The sequence below is a fragment of the Hemicordylus capensis genome, chromosome 3 (assembly GCF_027244095.1).
Source record: "Hemicordylus capensis ecotype Gifberg chromosome 3, rHemCap1.1.pri, whole genome shotgun sequence".
Taxonomy (NCBI): Eukaryota; Metazoa; Chordata; class Lepidosauria; order Squamata; family Cordylidae; genus Hemicordylus; species Hemicordylus capensis.
The window spans coordinates 196,865,882-196,887,951 of NC_069659.1; the positions used below are offsets into that span (position 1 = coordinate 196,865,882).

Here is a 22,070-nt window from a genome sequence, read left to right on the forward strand (position 1 = left end):
AAATCATTTTGTCAATCAGCAGCTGGTCTTTTGTGCCTCTGGTGTTCGGGCAATTTCCTTTCTGTTCAACTGGAAGCTGTTTGTTAGTTAATAAGTGTTGCATCACTTCATCTGCTATTATTCCAGTTAATAATTTGGACATGGTTGGCAGGCAGTTATCAGTCTATAATTACTTGGAACTGCACCTTTTGCTGGGTCTTTCATGATGAGATGAGTTTTCCCAGTTGTTAGCCATTGTTCAATATCACCTCCTTGCAAAATGTGATTGAACTGTTTTGATAGTTTTTTATGAAGGCTTGTTAGGTGTTTAAGCCAAAAGCCATGCAGTTCATCGTCGCCTGGAGCAGTCCAAATTTAATTTTCTTTGCTCTTTCACCTATTAATTCTGGTGTTATTATTAGATCTTGCATTTGTTGGTTACATTTTTGACCTCTTTCATCCAACTTTCTTTCTTTATTATAATCTATTGGATTGTCCCATAGTTTCCCCCGGAATTGCATTGTTTCTTCTTTATTTGGTGTTTCTATGTTTCTTGCAGTTTCTCCTTCTATGCTTTGGTAGAAACGTCTCTGATTCGACTGGAATTGGAGATTCTGCCTGTGTTGTGTAATTCTGACTTCGTATCTGCTAATCTTCTTTGCTGTTATTTGCTGCTTTATTATTTCCAGGACTTCTCTAATTTTCCTTGAATCTAGGTGGTATTTTTGGATCAGATACTGTTTGGTGTTTTCCCCAAAAATACCACCTAGATTATTATTTATTATTATTTATGTTTTATTATTTTTATTATTTTTTATTTTATTTTTGTTTGGGTTTTAGTTGTTTTTTGTTTTTGTTGTTTTTGTTTGCTGATTATTATTATTATTATTATTATTATTATTATTATTATTATTATTATTAATTCGATTTCTATACCACCCTTCCAAAAATGGCTCAGGGTGGTTTACATAGAGAAATAACAAACATATAAATAAGATGGCTCCGTGTCCCCAAAGGGCTCACAATCTAAAAAGAAACATAAGATACACACTGTAACAGTTACTGGAGGGACTGTGCTGGGGGTGGATAAAGCCAGTTACTCTCCCCCTCCTAAATAAAGAGAATCACCACATTAAAAGGTGCCTCTTTAGCATGCAAAAAACAAGCAAGTTGGGTCCAGTAATGCAATTAATATCACGTGCAGTCTGGTTCTTAGTCTCTCTCCAGCTGATGTGTAATTTTGGCTTTGGAAGCAAAGGGCTTGTAGTACTAGTAGGTGGTGCTGCCACTACGTGTGCTTCCGTGTTCTGCACTAGTGTATCTTTAGTCAATATGGTGCTCTTTTGCATTCTCTCAGTGCACCCAAGATAACATATACTAATTCCAAGTTGTAAATGAAATAGTTCTAGGCTTCCTGCTTGAAAACTGAATGAAGTTTAAAGGGAGGGATTGCTGAAATTGCAGGTGCTAGAATGGTTCTCTGCCTGTTCCACACCAGTCGTGTGGTATTGATGTATGGTTATCAATGTCAAGTCAGTATCTATTGTATTTAGAAACCCAAACAATTTCCTCAAATAACAGTTTCTTTCAGTCTCTCCGTTCTTGCCCCATTTTTGCATCCATTTTTGCTCTGCTTCCTGAAGTCTTGTCTACTCATTTATCTGTTCTCCCTCCACTTCTCTTCTTCTGCTTCTCCTCCTTAGTTTTAACAACCTCCCCACAACCAAGACAACCAGCTTTTTCTCCCCTTCCGCAATGGAGGAGGAGGCATTACATACATCCAGTTGGAATTACTAGAAATCTGAGACTCTTAACATGAAATCAGAGACTCTTCTCAGCAGCCTCTTGATATGTATATATGTATACTGATGGAGAAATTCCAGGGCACGCACGCTTACACCCGCCCCCCCATTGGAGATGGGATCATTTGTGTGGGTCTTTGCCACTTATACATCATCCAGCTAGGAGGGAAACAAAGACCTCACCTCCCATGGTTGCAATATTGGTGTCCATACTGCAGCTGGATGGGTTTGCACCATGGGGTAGTGATTCCCACATCATGGCAGGTGCGTGTGAAAGAGGTCTAGGACCCCAGCACTTTGACAGGGAGAGGCAGAGTGAAGGTTGATTGCAATAACAGAAAAGCAGCGGGTGTGTGAAGTGCTCAACTCTTTCCCTACCCACTGCATTACCCCGTAACCGCCTCTCCCCAGGTGCTTTTCCCTAAACATGCATCTGAAGCCCTGGATGGGGAAAGGGGAATGCAGTGTGAAAGCAGGTGGGCCAAAGAGTTACACATCCTCCTTGCCTGCTTGCTGTTTCTCCACTGCAAATTGCCCCCTCACCCCTCTGCTTTGCAGCTGTTTGCAGTAGGAACCTGCATCCGCAGACCTGAGCCTCTTGCCAAGCATGTAGTTCCAGCCTAAGAGGTCACTCATTTCCAAGTTGGCTAGCTGATCTCAGAGGCACCTTCTAGCTACTACAGGAGGCATGTCAGGTGTACCCCAAACCGCTGCAATGGATGGCGTGCAGGCAACCACACTAAAGGGACTCACCACGTACTTACTAGTACTTTCCAGAAAGGATGCATTGACTGGACACAACCTAGAGAGTCAGTTTCATGGAATAAAACAAATCTAGGAAATGCGGAAGCCACCTAATGGCGCAGCGGGGAATTGACTTGATTAGCAAGCCAGAGGTTGCCAGTTCGAATCTCTGCTGGTATGTTTCCCAGACTATGGGAAACACCTATTTCGGGCAGCAGCGATACAGGAAGATGCTGAAAGGCATCATCTCACACTGTGCGGGAGATGGCAATGGTAATCCTGTATTCTATCATGGGTAGAATGGTAATCCCTCCTGTATTCTACCAAAAACAACCACTGGGCTCTGTGGTCGCCAGGAGTTGACATCAACTCGAGGGCACACTTTGCCATTAGGAAATGAGGACTACAGGTTGTTTGTGGGGCCCTCCTGACTTCTTAGGTGTTTTAAAAGCTAGTAGGTATCTGAGAGTGTTTCGTTTCTGTATATGAGAACTTCAACTGACATGCAAGCCATGGCACCCTGTAGCTTCCGCTCTTTCTTCCCCCAGCCGTTCCTCTTGAAACCTCCCTGTGTTCCTATCATCTAATGCTAGACCTGCCTAAAGCAAGCACTCTTGCCTCTTCTAGAAAAAAGCCTCCGTTAAATGTTTCCCTTCTCCGTTCTCTTGCAGGTGTGGTTTAAGAATCGCAGGGCCAAATGGAGGAAGCGAGAAAGGAACCAGCAGGCAGAACTTTGTAAGAACAGTTTTGGAGCCCAGTTCAATGGCCTGATGCAGCCTTATGATGAGATGTATAGTGGTTACTCATACAACAACTGGGCTACCAAAGGCCTGACTACCAGCACCTTGTCCGCCAAGAGCTTCCCATTCTTCAACTCCATGAATGTCAGCCCCCTGTCGTCACAGCCCATGTTCTCAACGCCTAGCTCCATTGGCTCCATGCCCATGCCCTCCTCCATGGTGCCCTCCACAGTGACTGGTGTGCCTGGCTCAAGCCTCAACAACCTCAGCAGTCCTGGCCTCAATTCCGCAGTGTCATCCAGCACCTGCCCTTATGCCTCCACAGCCAGCCCATACATGTACAGGGACACATGCAACTCCAGCCTGGCGAGCCTGAGGCTGAAGGCCAAGCAGCATGCCAACTTCACCTACCCAGCGGTGCAGACAGCAGCCTCCAACTTGAGCCCTTGCCAGTATGCAGTGGATAGGCCAGTATGAGGGACCAGGCTGCCCCCTGCCTAACTGGAACTTGGCCATTAGCCCAGCACGATCACATCCAGACAGACCAAATTCCAGGAAGACGCCTCCAGTTATTATCATGTTATGAACTTCTGACTCTTGTTTTGGTAAACACAAACGTTCATTAAAAGTCCGTTTGGGAAAGAGAAACCTTTTTTGACGGGTTCTGAGCTCATGTTCAACCCTGCGCCCGAAATGTGAGAGCTCTACTCTTGCTCCTGCTCTAGCCCCAGAACAGTCAGACCATTCAAACAACAACACAGAGTGAGCCTAGAAAATTGTGCAGCTGCTGGCTCCACTTCTATGTCTCTGTGCTTCTCCTCTTTGTGTATTCAGTGGCTGCTCCCATCATGAACCATTCAGAGGAGGTCTAGAATTCTGTGCTTGAAACACACCGGCTCTGTGCATTTGGAATGATGCAGATTTAAGAAATGTTTACCCTTTACTGTGAAATGCCTCTGGGCACGAGTTGTTTCTCTTTTTTCTTTGCAAAATTTGGCATTTTGTAGTTAGAGGGTGGCAGAGGAGAGCTTGGTCTCATGGAAAGGTAATGGGTGTGTGTAAAGGCAGAAGTGAAAGAGACTGTGGGTCATGGGGAGGGGCTGGGGTCAGAAAGAGCTCCGTGGAGATACCCGCTACCAAGTTTCCCCCGGACTCCTACTGGTCTCTGCAACAGAAGCTGCCCAAATGTGACCACAAGGGGTACAAACTGAGCATAGACATTAGGGGGAAGAAACTATTCACAGCACACTCCTATATGTGTTTACTCAGTAGCAAGCCCCACAAAGTTCAGTGGAGCTTACACCCCAGTAAGTGTGTTTAGGACTGCAGCATAACATGCCCCAAACAAAACAGCTGCATGATCCTCCAGTTCCACAGGACACTTTAAAATAGAGAACGCTCATGAAGCCTCTTAAGAGCAGGAGGGAGGGAAAGGTCTGAGACCTGGGAATTGATGGAACATGCTTCATGCCCTGTTTGATCTTGTTTTCAATCAAGCAGGCATTATTAGTGTCCACACACAGAATTCTGTTGATTTCTCTTTGCAATAACCCTCTTCCAAGCTCCTGAAATAAATTCCATTCAAAATAAATAAAATAAAACAAAAGCTGAAAGAATCCTCAAAAACTCAATGCATGCCTGTTTATTGCAAGAGCTGATGCCGCTCTCTGGGATGAAAATGTTCCATTGCTTTGTCTGGTGGTGAAAACGTTAGGCCCATGTAAGCCATGCTTACAACTTAGCCCTCTAAGCCTGGAGTTATAGTACATCAGAATTTTATTTCAGTTGAAAGCTTCACAAAATAGCCTCATGACATATTATTAGATCTTGCATTGCTAAAATTTGATAATTCGCAAGTACTTGCGAATTACTTCAACCCTTATGTTGAAGTACTTCAACCCTTATGTTGAAGTACTAGTACTTTTGATTGTAATGTTTCCAGACAGTCTTACTCAAGTCTCCAAAGTCTCTGGTCTTGTGGTAGCAAGCATGACTTGTCCCCTTAGTTAAGCAGGGTCTGTCCTGGTTGCATATGAATGGGAGACTTGATGTGTGAGCAGCACTGTAAGATATTCCCCTCAGGGGATGGAGCCACTCTGGGAAGAGCATCTAGGTTCCAAGGTCCCTCCCTGGCTTCTCCAAGATAGGGCTGAGAGAGATTCCTGCCTGTAAACTTGGAGGAGCTGCTGCCAGTCTGGGTAGATAATACTGAGCTAGATGGACTTATGATCTGACTCAGTATATGGCAGCTTCCTACGTTCCTAAAGTGTATATGTCTGAACAAGAAATTTCAATATCATTCTTCCATGGGAATGTGTACTTTGCACACTTAAAACTAGACATTTTTCTAATTCTTAGGTTGCTCTTTAAACGGACACAAGTATGTCTATTTTCACCTGATATATATTGTACAGTGGTCCCTCAACTTAAGAAGTTAATCCGTTCCGAATGCACGTTCGGAGGTCGAAAATTTCGTAAGTCAAAAAGCGCACCCACGGAGGTTTAAAAAAATTTGTAAGTCGAGTAAGCCGCATCTAAAAATTCGTAAGTCGAGGAAACCGCATCTAAACTGCCAACGGTTTCCGTTCGTAGCTCGAAAAATTCGTAAGCGTGCAGCCATTTTTGTTGTTCGTAAGTCGAAAACATCAGATGTCGAGTAGTTCGTAAGTCGAGGGTCCACTGTATATCCATTTGATACTCCTTGGCACTTCTGAAACCAATTTTAATCTAAGCTAGTTCTCTTTTAGTGTCTCAAAGGGAATTGGGCCTTTTTATGAATACGACTATAAGTATTTATATACCACTTTTCAACAAAGGTTCCCAAAGTGGTTTACATAGACATAAATAAATAAAATGGTTCCCCCTGTCCCCAAAGGGCTCACAATCTAAAAAAGAAACATAACCAGCAACAGCCACTGGAGAGATGCTGTGCTGAGACTGGATAGGGCCAGTTGCTTCCCCCCACCCAATAATAAGAATCCTCACTTTTTAAAGGTGCCTCTTTGCTCAGTTAGCAGGTTTGCTCAGTTAAAAGTCAATACCAGCACTTCAGACTGTGCCTTGAAACTGGCAACTAATGTGGTGGTTTTCGGACCCATGTAATATGGTTGGCTAATTCACACACTCACTAATTGGGTAGGACAAGAATCCCATCCAAGTTTTGTCATCATGTGCAAGTAAAAAGCAAAGGGGAGGAGGGGGCAGTGATTGTGTGCGAGGCTCATGCTGGGTAGGAGAGCTTTTGCTCCTACCTCATTCAACAGCTGAGAACAGCTGCTGGTTAGGATGGAGCCCTCCTACCCAGCATGAGCTTCGCACACAATCACTTTCCCCTCTTCCTACTTTGCTTTTTACTTGCAAGATGGAAGCATGCACAGATGGAAGTTGCAAGATGGAAGCATGCACAGCTTCCACATTTGAATAGGATGCTTGTCCTATTTAATTAATGATTGCTTGAAGTAGCCTGATATCTAGAACTAGACAGTCACTTGACTTATCTGGCCCCCATCCAGCCCATTACACACTCTAAAAAACTATTCAGGGATTTGGGTTCAACTGTTGGTGTCTCTAGTTACACAAACCTGGGCATGGCAGCATTCCAGCCAATAATCAATGGGTGTTAGAACAAGAGGATCCAGAAAGTGCTCAGAGCACAGAGCACCTCTCATTTTGCTCAGCCTGTTTTGTCCAGGTTTTTCAATAACACTACCACCACTGCCAATATGCCTTATTTCTATGCTTCCTCAGTCTGATTGGGCTGACTGCCAGTATCCATTCTGAACTAATTGTCCCAAAATCTGGGAAGGTAGGAATCCTTGCCATTCACATTTAATAGAAAACAAACCTCTTCTCAGAATTTGACCTCCCGATCAAAGGCAAAGAAGTTATGTGGAATATCGGCCAGTTATTCCAATTGTTATATTGTGTGTGACACATATAGGTTGTCTCCCGTATGGTAGTGACGGTGTATGCCGATCAGGCATGCTGTTAATGGGGGCTCAAACAGAACTGACAGGGGTGGGAGAGGAAAAATAAATGTCTCCCTTCTTGCCCATTAAATATATTAATTTTAGATCTTAATCTTTGTCCCCCCCCCAAAAAAAAATAATAATTGGGGGTTGGGACTAAGTATTTATTTAGGACACCTCCTCTCTTGTCTGTGTTCATACTGAAAGAACAGTATTCCATGTAATCATAATACAACTTGTGGGACTGAGCTGAGGGATGTTTTTATGCACGTTGATAGACTCCACCTGCAGAGGAAGGTTCCTTGGCTCAGCAGATGCTGCAAGGAAGGAGAAGCTGACACAGTGCTCTTCTCTCTCTCTCTCTCTCTCTCTCTCACACACACACACACACACACACACACACACACACACACACACACACACACACCACAAAAGATCTATTAAAAGATATAGCTTCTCTACAGGGAGGCTCTGCTGATCATCACTGCAGACAGAGAGAGGGGAGTTTGAAACTTCCTGCTATTTCACTCCACTCCCATGCACACAAACACACACCACTCCAAAAAACTTGCCACCACTTTCAACCACTTCAGGTTGATAAGCATTCTATGAAGGCACACAGATGATTGACTGCTGTGCTGGGCGATGGGCATAGGGGAAGCGGCATATCAGGACTAGGAATGGAGCAATATTTTTTTTTTAAGAGATGCTCAAAAATGCAAACTCCCTGTTTTGTTTTGTTTTTTAAATCATAACCTATTTCAGGACAATTGATCTTCAGAATGGATTCCAAATGGTCTCCCCCTGGCATCTTTGCAACCTATAGCAAGGGTTCTCAACCTTGGGTTGGAAGACATTGTTGTTGGAGTGCCACTCATCCTCATCCCCAGCCCCAATTCATTGCAATTGGGGATGAGGGGATGTTGTGGCCCAACAACATCTGGCGCTCCAAAGTTGAGAACACCTCTGCTACAGTGTGGGGTGGAAAGCACAGACCCATTACCAGCTATGGACCCTGGCTTCCTTGCTTCACCAGTTCTCTCCATCCCATTTTTCAGGCAAAGTTAGGGGGTTTCTGCTTTCTTCTTCTTTTCCATACCTTAGATTGTGACAGGAGGTGAAGATGTATGGGTGTTTGCAAGCATTTTTTCTGAATATTTGCAAAAGCCCTTGTGTTTTTTTAAAGTACTTGAACAGAATGCCTGCAAAATGTACTTGTTTCCCTATCCCTGTACTATTCCACAAAGCAGAAAGTGAAATCTGTTTTCTGGAATGTCATGTAGTGGGTAATTTGTTGGTTGCCATATTGGGCCAGAAGGAGAGGATGGGGCCATTCACACAACCTTTTGGGCAGGCAGGGCAAGGAAGGCTTCACAAAACTTGCTGTCCCCCAAGACGATCATTTTTTGCTTGGTGGGAGTGCGGAGCTCCCACACAATCCCTGCTGCTCCGTTGGTCGTGTAGATTGCTCTGAGATATCTGGGTATCCCACAGTGTAGTGCATGCTGCATTCAGTGTTCTGGGGGATTCCCCCAGGGAACAGGTGCTCTAGGGGCCCATTAGGGAAGTTTGAACAGGTTCAACATCGAACCTGTTTGGTCCAATGGTCCGATATTGAACCGAAACCCCCCCCCCCGTTCGGTTCATTATCAGACTAAATCCCCACAGTCATGGGGGGGGGTTGTGATTTGGGGAGGTAATTTTATTTATTTATTTATTACTCATCCCCTCCGGGGGGTTTCTCCAAGGCCATGGGGGGGTGGATCTCCAGAGGTTCCCCCTCCCCCCCCAGCGGTCTCCATTATGTGGCAAATCACAGTTTGGGTGGTCTTCGACCTTGACTGTTCCAGGCTTCATCCCAGTGGTGGTGGCCATTTTGGAGGCCGCCATGCATGCCCAATGGAACTTTGCGTGGCCTGGGAGAGAGAGAAAACTGTATGTGTGGAATCCATTTTTCTACCATTCTTTAACCACTTAAAGGTAAAGTGTGCCATTGACTCGGTGTTGACTCCTGGAGACCACAGAGTCCTGTGGTTTTTCTTTGGTAGAATACAAAAGGGGTTTACCATTGCCTCCTCCTGTGCAGCACGAGATGATGCCTTTCAGCATCTTCCTATATTGCTGCTGCCCGATATAGGTGTTTCCCATAGTCTGGGAAACATACCAGCGGGGATTTGAACTGGCAACCTCTAGCTAGCTAGTCAAGTCATTTCCCCACTGCACCATTAGGTGGCCACTTAACTGTGCAGCAAATGCATTGCCTGTCCTTGTGCAGGGATGTAAAATGCAAAGAGTGTCACAAGGTTGCCACCTAGTGGCGTCTTTCTGTCAATATTTTACTGGCAAGAAATTGCAAGAAGTGAAGTACCCTGGTTAAGCAGATTGTTTGCTGGTGATGATTAATGCAAGGTCAGCAGTCAATAAAAGAGCTATCAATGACACGGCTAAGGTAATCAGTGTTGTTTGGGGACTAGTTGTCCCAAGAGGTCCATGAGAAGTTTACAGCCTTCTATTCATTATTCCTCCATGTGATTCTAGCTGGACTGTGAGGCTGACAGTACCCAAGACACTGCAGAAGGAATTGTGTAAGGACTGCCAGATGGATGAATTAGGTTTCTGTTAGTCACATAATCCAAAATAGGTACACATCCTCATAGTAATCTTAGTAATCTCTGTGGAAGGTTGTATTCGGTTCCTTCTACTTTCCAATTTTCAGTTACAGAATTTGGTGAACTTTATATCTGAATTCTTCCAATACGATCAGCATCGGAACAGCATTAGAATTTCAAAATTAGAATTTCAATGTATTATTTGCTTGTATTTCAAGTTCTCTTCCACCAAGCTGGTGTTCACGTAATTTTTATTGCAACTGTTAATGTTGTTATAATTTAAGCTGCCTTGAAAATCTCAAACTGAAAGGCAGGATACAAATTTTGAAAACAAGCATGCATTTACTAGTGCCACCACCCCACTATAAATACTGATGTAGCCTCTTCCCTGCAGAGGAATAGCTTAACTAGCTTAGCTGGGCCCTATTAAAGATTGTGTGGAAAGCTGTTTTACTATCTTAACTGAACTGTATTTGGCCAGATCTAATATAAGATTTACTGAGATGCACTCAGTGCTGGGTGGTGGCAGCCACTGGAGGATGAGTCAGAATCCGCTGGCAGGACCCAGCAGAGAACCAGGAGCAAGGAAACAGGACAGGAACTGGGGTCAGGAAGCAAAAGCCAGGAGTCAAATGTCAAAGCCAAGAGTCAAGGCAAACAGAAGAACCAAGATCAGGAGACAAGGAGGCTATTCACATGAACACTCCAGCCCAGGCTAGGGCAGCCCAGTCTGGGATGGGCTGCTCGTGTGGAGCACTGAGATCACTCCCAATCCCGGGGCTTCCGTTCCTGCTAGCCTGACTTTTAGGCCTGGCCCTTAACCGGGTTAGAGGGCACACGGTCTGTGGTCGTGTGCATCACTAGTTGCAGGTGGTATTCGTAGTAGTAATATTGGTAGTAATCATCATAGTAAGCATACACCGAGCCGGGCACCCAGCTAGAAGAGGGATCGCTCAAAGCACCATGTTGTTTGCGTAATGCATCTTGAGATTCCTGGAGGCCAGAACTAATTTTCCTGGGCTCCAGAGATCCACACTGCTCGGAGCAGTGTGGGGTCATGTGGGTGCACTGCCGACTGAAGAGTACGGTGAGCACATTAATCATGGAATTTGTCTAATTAGTCTCATTTTCTGAGTGATCACTACCAGCAGTTTCTGCTTCTTCTGATCCTTCCTTTTTATCATCTTAATGACTTATTAAAACTTTATTGCCTGGATTGAGACAAGCCTCTCTACCTTTTCACATGTTGTTTATTTCTTGGTGTGGTATATTTCCAAACATAGACCAGTTTCTGTCACACGCTGCTGAAGATGGAGGAGTGTGAAGCAAGCAAGAAGTCTGAGAGAGCAAAAGCCAGAACCCCTTTTATTGTATGAATATATTTGAACACCTTTTCTTAAATATTTTATCCATAATTCTAAAATAAAATGTTTCATTATCCATTTTTCTACCCCTTCCAATTTTGGAGGGGGGAGGGGAATTCCTTTGAGGGGAAATGGGAAAAAGACTTTTAAAAATTAATTTTACATCCTGCCCAACTGGGCTTTCACATCCCTGTCCCAGCAGTATTCAGTTGGTGTCTGGTGTATTCAGATTCCTTGTATGATAAAGAAAACAAAACTCACTGGAGATCAGAGAGCTGGCAAAGTAAAGTGTGCTGCCGAGTTGGTGTTGAGTTGACTCCTGGTGGTTGTCTTTGGTAGAATACAGGAGGGGTCTACCATTGCCATCTCCTGCACAGTATGAGATTGTTCCTTTCAGCATCTTCCTATATCGCTGCTGCCCAATATAGGTGTTTCCCATAGTCTGGGAAACGTAACAGCGGGGATTCAAACTGGCAACCTCTGGCTTGCTAGTCCAGTCATTTCCCCACTGCACCATTAGGTGGCTTAGAGAGGAGTACCTTTGCCCTACCCCCACCCCAGTTCATTCAATGAACAGCAAACCACCAAGCTCAACTCAGTACCCTCTTCAGGCTTCCCTGCCCCTAAGGCCAGCCCTGCCAGCAGGTGTGCATCATGGTCACAAGCTGGAGCCAATCAAGAGACACTTGGTTGGAGTAAATTCCGAGAGATCTGCAAGTGGTCTCAAAATGAAAAGCTCAGTTGCAAATTGCCAGCAGCATTTAGCAGAGAGGAAGAGAAAAGCAAAAGCAAAAGCAGGGGGAGATGACACTATGACAGCCATGTTACAGAAGAACCTTCTCATGCTAAGTGCCAAGAACTCCAAAATGCTCAGTGTGCATGAGACACATTACGCTGGATGCATATCCATGCTAGGAGACATTCACAGTAATCTATATGTGCTTTGCATTATCTAGTAGATACTACTGCACTGTTCACACACCTTTCTTTCATCATCCAATTCCCATAATTATCTTGGGTACCATCTGCATGCATAAGCCAGTATTTATACATGACTAGGTGAGGTTCTTAATGACTTAATTGAACAAGACAAACCTGAACAACAAGTTAGCTTTTGATTTATATAGTCAGCTGCCATCAGCCACTCACGGTTAATTTTCCAACAAAAATGTATCAACACTGGCAGTTCTCTTCTGGATGGAAATCTGGAGTGAGAGGGGAAGGGCAAGATAGGGGAATCCCTGGATCCACATTTTTAGAGGATTTATCATCGTCCTGCCGGATGATAATTCAACAACATCACAATGCAAACTAGTACTTGCTTGTGATCAGTGTTGCTATTTAAGAAGTATTAAGAAGCATTAGAATTCTCAACACAAACAACAATATTATCTTTATATTGATTAGCAGTAGCTGCATGCATTTTAAATACTGAAATTCTACACTTTCAAGGAAGAATCTTGCATTTGTCCTTGTGCATTATAATGGTCCATTTGAAAAAGGTCCACAGACACTTCATCTCTGAATGGATACCTTCTTCCTCCTCTACAATACTGAGTGGGGCTATTGGGCAGGCAAATTTTCTAGGGCAGCAGTGAGGATGGGTCTCCTTGCCCCACACAAAGTGTAGGTGGCTGCAAATGGACCACCAGAATCTCTTTTATTTTGGAGTATCAACTGGAGGGGCACCCTCAATTCCTAGTAGTGCAGCAGTGGCAGGAAAGGGTAATGGCCATTATTTACAGCTGCATGTCATCATGATGTAATAGGAAGAGAAAGTGGTAGGGGAACTATTCACCAGAATAGGGGCCCACTCAGCCAACAGGATTGCAATATGCTCTGAAAATCATGCAGGGTAAACACTTTCTTGTACAATTTCTTTTACCCATTGATTTGATTGGTGGTCTCATTTGTCCTGAGTAATTTCCAATTGTGCTCCCCCGCACCGCCTTGAAACTTTGTTGTTATTTCCCCGAACCGAAAAACAAACAGTAAGGCAGTTCTCACAACCAGCCCTACCTGGGTAGGACACAGCTAGCCCAGTTAAGGCTGGTCATGAGAAGTGCCGGGATCACTCCCGATCCTGCTGCTGCTCCCCCAGGTAGCCCTGCTTTTCTACCCAGGCAGAAAGTGAGGTAGGCGGACAAGCGCATGCCTCCTACCTCACTCTCTGGTCATCGGGGTACTTGGGGTGCTGGCAGTTGCTCCCGGGCTGCCAGCAGCTATCTTGACCATAGAGTCCGGGGGAAGGAGTGGCCCCGCAGCAGAGAGATTTCCCAATGCACCGCACGGCTTGTGCACTTCATTGTGGAATTCCTGGCAGCCCAGCTTCCTCCCCGCTGCCTCTCAATTGCTGCCTGGCTCGCCACCACACTCCTTGTCTGGGTGCATGGGCAGCGGAGCCCTGTTTGAGCTCGGATCTTGTGGAGGAAGGCAGGTAGGCTCCTGGCTCCCCCACCCCCTGCTCACTTTGGTCATGTGAACAACTTCCGTTTTTGAAAAGATTGCAGTATGCTCCAGTTGTGCTGCACATACATCTCCTCTCAGCTGCTGCATCAGGGTCCCTAAAATATGTAGCTTGGGTGCTCATTGATTCTTGTATACTTGTTCTCATGGCCTTGGTTGATTCTTTGGCTATACAAACTAGGACACTTCTGTCATTGTGCCTTGTCTGGACTTCTGCCTCTGCACAAGATCTTTTGTTAACAGAGGCACCTTTTAAAAATGGTGATTCTCTTTATTGAGCAGGGGGAGAGCAACTGGCCCTATCCAGCCCCAGCACAGCATCCCTCTAGTGGCTGTTGCTGGTGTCTATTTTATGTTTCTTTTTTAGCTTGTGAGCTTTTGGGGAACATGGATCCAACTTTATTTATTTTTATTTCTCTATGCAAACCACTGTTGAAAGCGGTATATAAATATGTGGCATATATAAGTACCTTGTGAATTTTTCTTTTCATTTCTCAACTGTGCTACTTGCTGAGCATTAGTGAACGAACACCTCTTTTTGCCACAGACAGATCTTGCACCTGAAGGACAAGTACTACTACCACAAATATTTATATACCACTTTTCAACCAAAGTTCACAAAGTGGTTTAAACAGAAAAACAAATAATAACTAAATCAGATTGTTCCTTGTTTCCAAAGGGCTCACAATCTAAAAAGAAGCATAAGGTAGTCACCAGCAAAAGCCACTGGACAGCTGTGGTTGGACAGTCAGTTGCTATTGCTAAATATGAGTTGGATAGGGCTCTTGCTACAGATCAGAGAGTCGCCCCTTTAAAAGGGGCCGCTTTGCTCAATTAGCACCTGGGCTTTCCAACATGCTTCAGCTGCAATTACATGAAGCCGCGAATACGACTTCTCTCCTGTACATGTCAGAACTGCTTCTCAAGTTCCTCCTGGACCTATTGCTGTGGCTGCCATTTTCCAGTTGCTGCCTGGCCCTAATGTTGGGGGTAATTAGTCTTTATTTATTTATTTATTTATTTGATGTCTATACTACCCTTCCAAAAATGACTCAGGGTGGTTTACATTAAAATAAAAACAATTAAAATCAATTAACAGTTAAAATCAAAAACTATAAAAAGCAATATAAAACCAATTAACAATAAAACACCACCACCACAGTTTTAAAACCCCGGAAAGCCAGGCTGAACAGATAGGTCTTAAGTGCTGTCCTGAAGGCCAATAATGAAGTCAGATTACGGATTTCTGCTGGGAGTGCATTCCACAGCCCAGGAGTGGCTACAGAAAAGGCCCGCCTCTGAGTTGCCACCAGACGTACTGGTGGTAACTGGAGATGGCCCTCCTCAGATGACCTTAACGTGGTGGGGATCATGTCAAAGATCATGTAATTACTTCTACAGCAGAGTATTTCAGGAGCTAACTCACTTCCATGACAGCAAAAGTTAACAGGGTCTTAAGGGCAACAGCTTGTAAATGATAAGCAAGGAGATTCGTGTAAGGTTAAACTAATCTACTTTATTCAGAAGTTCATGATGATAGGAAAGACCTATATCTAACAGCTGGCTACATGGTGCTCAGAGAGAGAGAGCGCTAAGAACATTGGGGGGGGGGAGGAAGTCACTCCCAGGAAGTTCCTGAGTACATTCTATCAATAGAAGGGTCAAAGGGGCAGAGATAAATAGGAAAAGAGAAGGAGACCCTAGAGATCTATCACTACCCCCAATGCCCAGAGGCATAACTATGGGGGGCAGGGGGGGGCACGTGCCCCAGGCGCCATCTTTTCGGGTCACATGGGGGGCACCGCCATGACCAAAAAAATTTTAAACAAAAAAAATTTTTTTAATACAAATTTCTCCTGCTCAGTGCAGCAGCGCTGCAGCAGTCAAGGGAGCGCGTCGGCGCCCCCTCCCCCACGAGCGGTCCCTTCTGCACCACCCGCACCCCCCCCATTGCTTTGCTGGCGGCCAGTCAGTGGCCTGGCTTGGCGGCAGGCGCCGCGGCGGGCGCCTTTCATGCTGCTCACTGTGCCTGCCCTTGGCTGAGGCTCGCTGGCTCCATCGCTCGCTTAGCCTGGAACAGCCAGAAAGAGGCCCTCTAGTGGCTTGCTAGCCAGAGGGTCTCTAGTCAGTGACGCACGCATGCGCAACTCAGCCGGTGTGTCGTGTCGCACTGTGCATGCGTGTGGTGCGTCTGTCCTCCTCTGTTCGCCTGCACGTGGTGGTGCGGTCACCGTCGTGGAGGAAAGCGTGGTTGCTGGGGCTGGGGCTGCACTGCAGCAGGCGCAGGCAGGATGACGAGGACACACACAGACACCCGCACGGAAGAAAGGATTTGGCGGCGGGTGGGTGGAAGCAGCAGACCAAGTGTCAGGGTGAGAAATTGAATGAGTTGCAAAAACTACAGAAGCCACATGTGGGGGGGAAACATATTAAAGAATCAGGCTTTTATTTAGCTGCCCAGCTATGGTTCTCAGATGCCTAACAGGTGTTAATGTTTGCATTATACGCTCCTCTCTCCGCCCCAAAAGAAAGAAAAACAATCATAAAGATTCTTTGGCACTCAATCTTAAATGCATGCATGTATATGGAACTGAGAGTCAATTCCCACAGCCTGGGTAGTACAGCAGTGTGAGTTGACTCAAGCAGTGTAACATATCTGCCTGTGCATTGTTACAAGGTGTTTCAAGAGAGTTTTACCATGAGTTCTGCTTGCTGGCATGCTCGTTTTTGCACTGTGAAAGCTTGCCTTGTGATCTCAGTTTACGCTGAAGTGCTCCTATAACAGCTCCATCTCAGAAAAACCTGCAGTGTTAGCTTTAACAAGTGCCTGTGGTATCCTGCTAAAGACACAAAGTTTGGCAAGAAAAATGGGGGAGGGGGTTATATGCCAGGACCTTTTGGAGATTGTCTCTTGCTTGTGAGGAAAAACCTAAGTATAATGTAGTGTGTATCATCAATCATTGCATCATAATTCTGTTGTTTGAGATACAAGCCAACTCCACAGGGTTGTTGCTTGTGAGGAAAAACCTAAGTATAATGTAGTGTGTTTCATCATTGCATCATAATTCTGTTGTTTGAGATACAGGCCAACTCCACAGGGTTGTTGCTTGTGAGGAAAAACCTAAGTATAATGTGGTGTGTATCATCATTGCATCATAATTCTGTTGTTTGAGATACAAGCCAACTCCACAGGGTCGTTGCTTGTGAGGAAAAACCTAAGTATAATGTAGTGTGTATCATCATTGCATCATAATTCTGTTGTTTGAGATACAGGCCAACTCCACAGGGTTGTTGCTTGTGAGGAAAAACCTAAGTATAATGTAGTGTGTATCATCATTGCATCATAATTCTGTTGTTTGAGATTCAAGCCAACTTCACAGGGTTGTTGTGAGGAAAAAACACATGTGTGTCAGTCAGATGTATGCTGGGGGGCGGCGGCGGGGGGGGCACGGCAGGGGGGTGGCGCAGTTTCAGTGCTTGCCCCGGGTGCCGTTTTCCCTAGTTACGCCTCTGCCAATGACCCTAGTGGTCATTAGGGTTACTGGTACAAAAGGTCAATGCCATCTGGAGCTGGATCTCCAACAGAACAGAAGGTGAATGACTCCCTGACTCCCATTCGCGGTCTTCCTTCCTGCTTGCTGAGCCCCCTTTCAAAGGGTCCCCAACAGAAGCCTGCACAGCTGCCTGCTGTGGCAGTTCACAGCTGAATTGTGTAGCTCAAGGAATCAAGGGCCACTTACTCACGAAGCCCCTAGTCAGGATCAGGGAGGCAGGCTCCGCTTGCCAAGAGGAAGTGGTTAATCTAAAAACACAGGAGGCGCCTGAAAAGCCTTAAGAGCATGTTATCTAGGTAGGCTCTACAGGATGTTTTCTGGACTAGGAGATCTGCAACAGTTAATGCGCTGTAAACTGTGACGGAATAGTGCAGCAGTTTCAAAACGAGAGTGAAGCGTGGTTTAATGCTTCCTTGTAAGCTGGTGGCCATTCATACTTTCCATCCGCTGAAACGTATTTTCCCGGCAGGACGGTCCATATTCTCGTTGAAACTCATTTATTTGCCCCTATTCCTGCTCCACTTGCGCCAATGGAGTCGTGGAGTATGTGTGCTGTGATTTTTTTTAAAAAAAAATTAAACTAGCTGACCCTGCACAGAGTATCTGTGCACTAGGACTTTGTTGATCTCTTTGCCCCCTGCCACAGCCCCTGCTTCATTGCCCAGTGTCAGCCACCCACTTGCAGCCGGCCCCTCCCCACCACTCACCTACCCACACACCCCCTTTCTCCTCTCCGCCACTGCCCTCACTGCTTGCCTCCTGAGTGAACAAATGTGTCTTGACTGCCTTTTTAAAAGTTGTAAAATATGGGGAGGCTCTTAAACGAGTGGGATTGCACAGGAGTAAGTGATTTAGTTCAGTGGGCTTCCTCTTCAGTAAAACGTGCACAAGGAAGGGTTGGATTCAGAAATCTGCTGCTCTCCCCTCCCCTTCTGTGTCGACAAGCTCAAGTTATACTGGAAGCAAGCGGAGGAGGAGGTGGGAGGTGTGGGGCTTGGGATCTGTGGGGAGGAAAGGAGGGGAAAGCCAAGGTTTCTCCCTGCCTGTTTTTCTCCTGGGGTGGGGAGCAAAGAACTGTCCACACTGCAAAATGCTACAACGCATAAAATGCAGGGAAAGGCTCCCTACAACGGGAAAAAAAAGCTACTTTCCTGCAGCACATTTACAACATTGTAGGGCAAAAACACATCATTAAAATTCAAATCAAGGCATGGGAAATGTGAACGGCAGCCTGCTGACAATGCAGCGACACCGATGTGGAAACAGGCAATATGGAAGGGCAATTAGTAGATAGGTTGTGAGTATGTTGCAGCACACAATCTGGAAAATGCCCAGATCAAGTTTGCAAAAATAGAGGCTTAGAATACAGAAATACTGGAAGTCAGTGACCTAGAACCAATATCCGGCTGCTCAGGGTGTGTGTGTGTGTGTGGTGGTGGTGGTGGAAATTTTAGTGAAAACATTTTGTGTGAAAGGACCAACAATATAAAATTGTTATATATGGGAGGATGTTTGCAATGATAACATCTCACTTTGTACAAACTTGAAATGGTTGTTACAACATAATGACATGATAGCACATAACAAAAGACACAGGAATTCAGGAGCTGTTATTTTGGTAAGGCAAGAATGATATTGGCACGTTATTGTTTGCGATGGACATGCTCAATAGCACAGGATGGATGGATTGAAATCTGAATTGCAATTTACAAGATTAAGAATGTTTAATATACTTAGATCTTAAGATATTTTTGTTAACATACAGAAGAAAGGGAGCCATGTTATACTGAGAAATATTTTCATAGATTATCAGTGCAGCACAGATTTTATATGCTAAACACAGGTGACCTTTAGAGTGGAATGGGGAAAACAATTCATGAATATGTTGTCCTTTCTCTATTATTATATCTGAATTAGGGTAAAAAAGGGTTAGGGTAAAAAGGCCTGAGGATGTGGACAAGATCCTGTGCAGTGTGCGAGTGACATCGTGCGCTCTTGACCCTTGCCCTTCATGGCTAATAAAAGCTACCAGGGAGGGGACAGGTAGATGGTTGGAGGTGATTATTAATGCTTCATTAAGGGAGGGCAGGATGCCATTGTGCCTCAAGGAGGCGGTGGTAAGACGACTATTAAAAAAGCCCTCCCTTGATCCCTCCAACCTGGACAACTATAGACCTGTATCTAACCTGCCCTTTTTGGGCAAGGCGACAGAGTGTGTGGTGGAGTCCCAGCTGCAGAGGATGACCTACGCTGGGAGCTAGACAGGGGGAGTGCATCCCTGTTGGTTCTGCTGGACCTTTCAGCGGCATTCGATACCATCGACCATGGTATCCTTCTGGACCGTCTCTGGAGTATGGGAATTGGAGGTACTGTGTTGGAGTGGCTCCATTCCTTTCTTGGGGGGGAGGGTCCAGAAAGTGGTGCTGGGGGACTACTGCTCGGCCCTGTGGCCATTGGCCTGTGGGGTCCCGCAGGGTTAAATTTTGTCCCCCATACTGTTTAACATCTACATGAAGCCGCTGGGAGAGGTCATTCTGAGACTTGGAGTGAGTTGTCAGCAATATGCAGATGACACTCAGCTCTATCTCTCCTTGTCACCTGATCCTAGAGAGGCAATGGATGTCCTGAATCGGGGATTGAAGGCCGTGATGGGCTGGATGTGGGCTAATAAACTGAGACTGAATCCAGACAAGATGGAGGTACTGTTGGTCAGTAGGAGAGCCAATCGGGATAAGGAGATTCTACTGGTTCTGGATGGGGTTGCACTCCCCTTGAAGTGCAGCTTGGGGGTACTACTGGACCCGGCTCTGCTTTTGGAAGCTCAGGTGGAGGCGGTGGCCAGGGGTGAGTTTGCACGGCTTCGGTTAGTGCACCAGCTGCTACCCTTTCTCCAGTTACCCATGCCTTAGTCACGTCACGGCTGGATTACTGCAATGCGCTCTACGTGAAGAATATCCAGAAACTGCAGCTTGTACAAAATGCGGCAGCTAGGGTTCTATCTGGAGCTACCCGATGTGATCACATCACACCTATTTTGAAAGAGCTGCACTGGTTACCAGTGTGTTTCTGGGTCCAATTCAAGGTGCTGTTTTTGACCTTTAAAGCCCTTAACAGTTTGGGCCCGGTATACCTGAGGGACTACCTGCTCCCAAGGGTTTCTGCCCGCTTGACAAGATCATCTGAGGGGGCTCTGCTCCGGGTGCCGACAATGAGGGAGGCTCGGATGTCGTGCACGCGGGACAGGGCCTTCTCTGTTGCTGCCCCCAGGCTTTGGAATGCTCTCCCAGTGGCCATTCGCTCCTCAAACTCCATCACATTTTTTAGAAAGCTGGTTAAATCTTGGCTTTTTATCCAGGCCTTTACATGATTGTTTTATTGCAGCTTCTATGTGTTTTTATCCATGTATAGTTTTCTGTGTTTGTATATTATATTTTTTAATATCAGATTTGTTTTTTATATTTTTAGCTAAATACTTTTAAGTCATTTTTATTATATGTGTTTTAGCTTTTGGGATTTTTTTAATGAAAGGCGGTATATAAATCTAACAATAAATACAAATAAATAAAATTAAAAAAACAAACCTCATAATTTATATTTAAAACATAGGCATCCTTTTATTGTTTCCCAAACACATGCACCCCACCTTTTATCTCGGTTTCTCTTTTGGGCAAGCAAAATGGTCACATCAGCCAGAGCTTGCACCGAGTGTTCTTGTATTTGAAATGAAGAAGGCTACCAGCCAGCCAGGTAGGAAAAGCTCCTAGGGCAAAGGAGACCAATCAGACCCCACTTTAATGCAATCAGAACAATTCCTGACCCTCCATTGAACAGTCCCTTCCAGAGCCTGCCTGCTTTGAGCCTCTGCCAGAAAGTGCTACCTTATCCCTTCCATACAGAATATTAACATACATATTCCCTACCTTTAGTTTTATCATTCAGGAAGCCCCTGCTCAGAAGCTCTCCCCTTGCCTTTGTTTTCTTTTGTCCAAATCCCTAGAACTGACTCAAACCCCCAAAGCTTCCCTAAAGTGGCCTTCTTGACACTTCTGCCCAACACTGCCCTGGAACTCTCAGCGGAGTGCCTGCCTGTACTCCCTCAACCAGGTTTGTAGAAGCATGAAACCTAAGAGCCAGAGACCCAGATGCTTCAAACCCACTTGGAAGAGATGCCAGCACCGTAGCTTTGGATGTGCTTCCTCCCAGAGATGGTCTTTTTCAGTGTGAAAAAGGCTCTCAGTGGATGCTCTCCAGCCTGAGATGCACTCCTGCTTTTCACCACTGTCAGCAGACCAGGAAAGGTATAACCCATGCTCTCTCCCCCACTTTCTCTTTTTCACTTGCTTTCATTCTTCTCACAGTGGTCTGCCTTTAGTAATCTACTTCCCTGCCTCTTTCTAGTCTGGTTCAGACATTCATTCTACATACATACAGGAGTATGAACACATGTATTTAAGAACATAAGACCAGCCCTGCTGGATCATGCCCAAGGCCCATCCAGTCCAGCATCCTGTTTCACACAGTGGCCCACCAGATGCCTCTGGGGACCCCACAGGCAAGAGGCATGTGCATGCCCACTCTCCTGCTGTTGCTCCCTTGCAACTGGTATTGAGTAGGGTTGTGTGTTTTGTTTTGTTTTCTGTTTTGTTTTTGGCCCGAATCCGAAATACTCCTGTTTTGTTCTTTGTTCGAAACCAGCCAATCCGAAACACCCCAATTTTGTTCTTTGTACGAAATTGCAAAATCCAAATCCGAAACGTTTTGGGTTTTAAAAAATGGCCCCAGGGAAAAACTAGCGGGTGGGGGTGGTAGTGCCTAATGGGTGGAAACTACCACCCAAATTCCAG

General features: G+C 45.3%; 1 protein-coding gene across 1 annotated transcript in view; it reads left to right on the forward strand.

Moving 5' to 3' along the window:
* The window catches only part of PITX3 (paired like homeodomain 3), a 43,583-nt gene extending 38,712 nt beyond the window's left edge, over window positions 1-4,871 (forward strand). The window contains exon 4 of the mRNA XM_053305116.1: window positions 3,197-4,871. Within this exon, the coding sequence (XP_053161091.1) occupies window positions 3,197-3,742 (546 nt within the window). The 3' untranslated portion in view covers window positions 3,743-4,871. The remainder of the gene's footprint in view (window positions 1-3,196) is intronic.
* The last annotated feature ends 17,199 nt before the right edge of the window (window positions 4,872-22,070 follow it).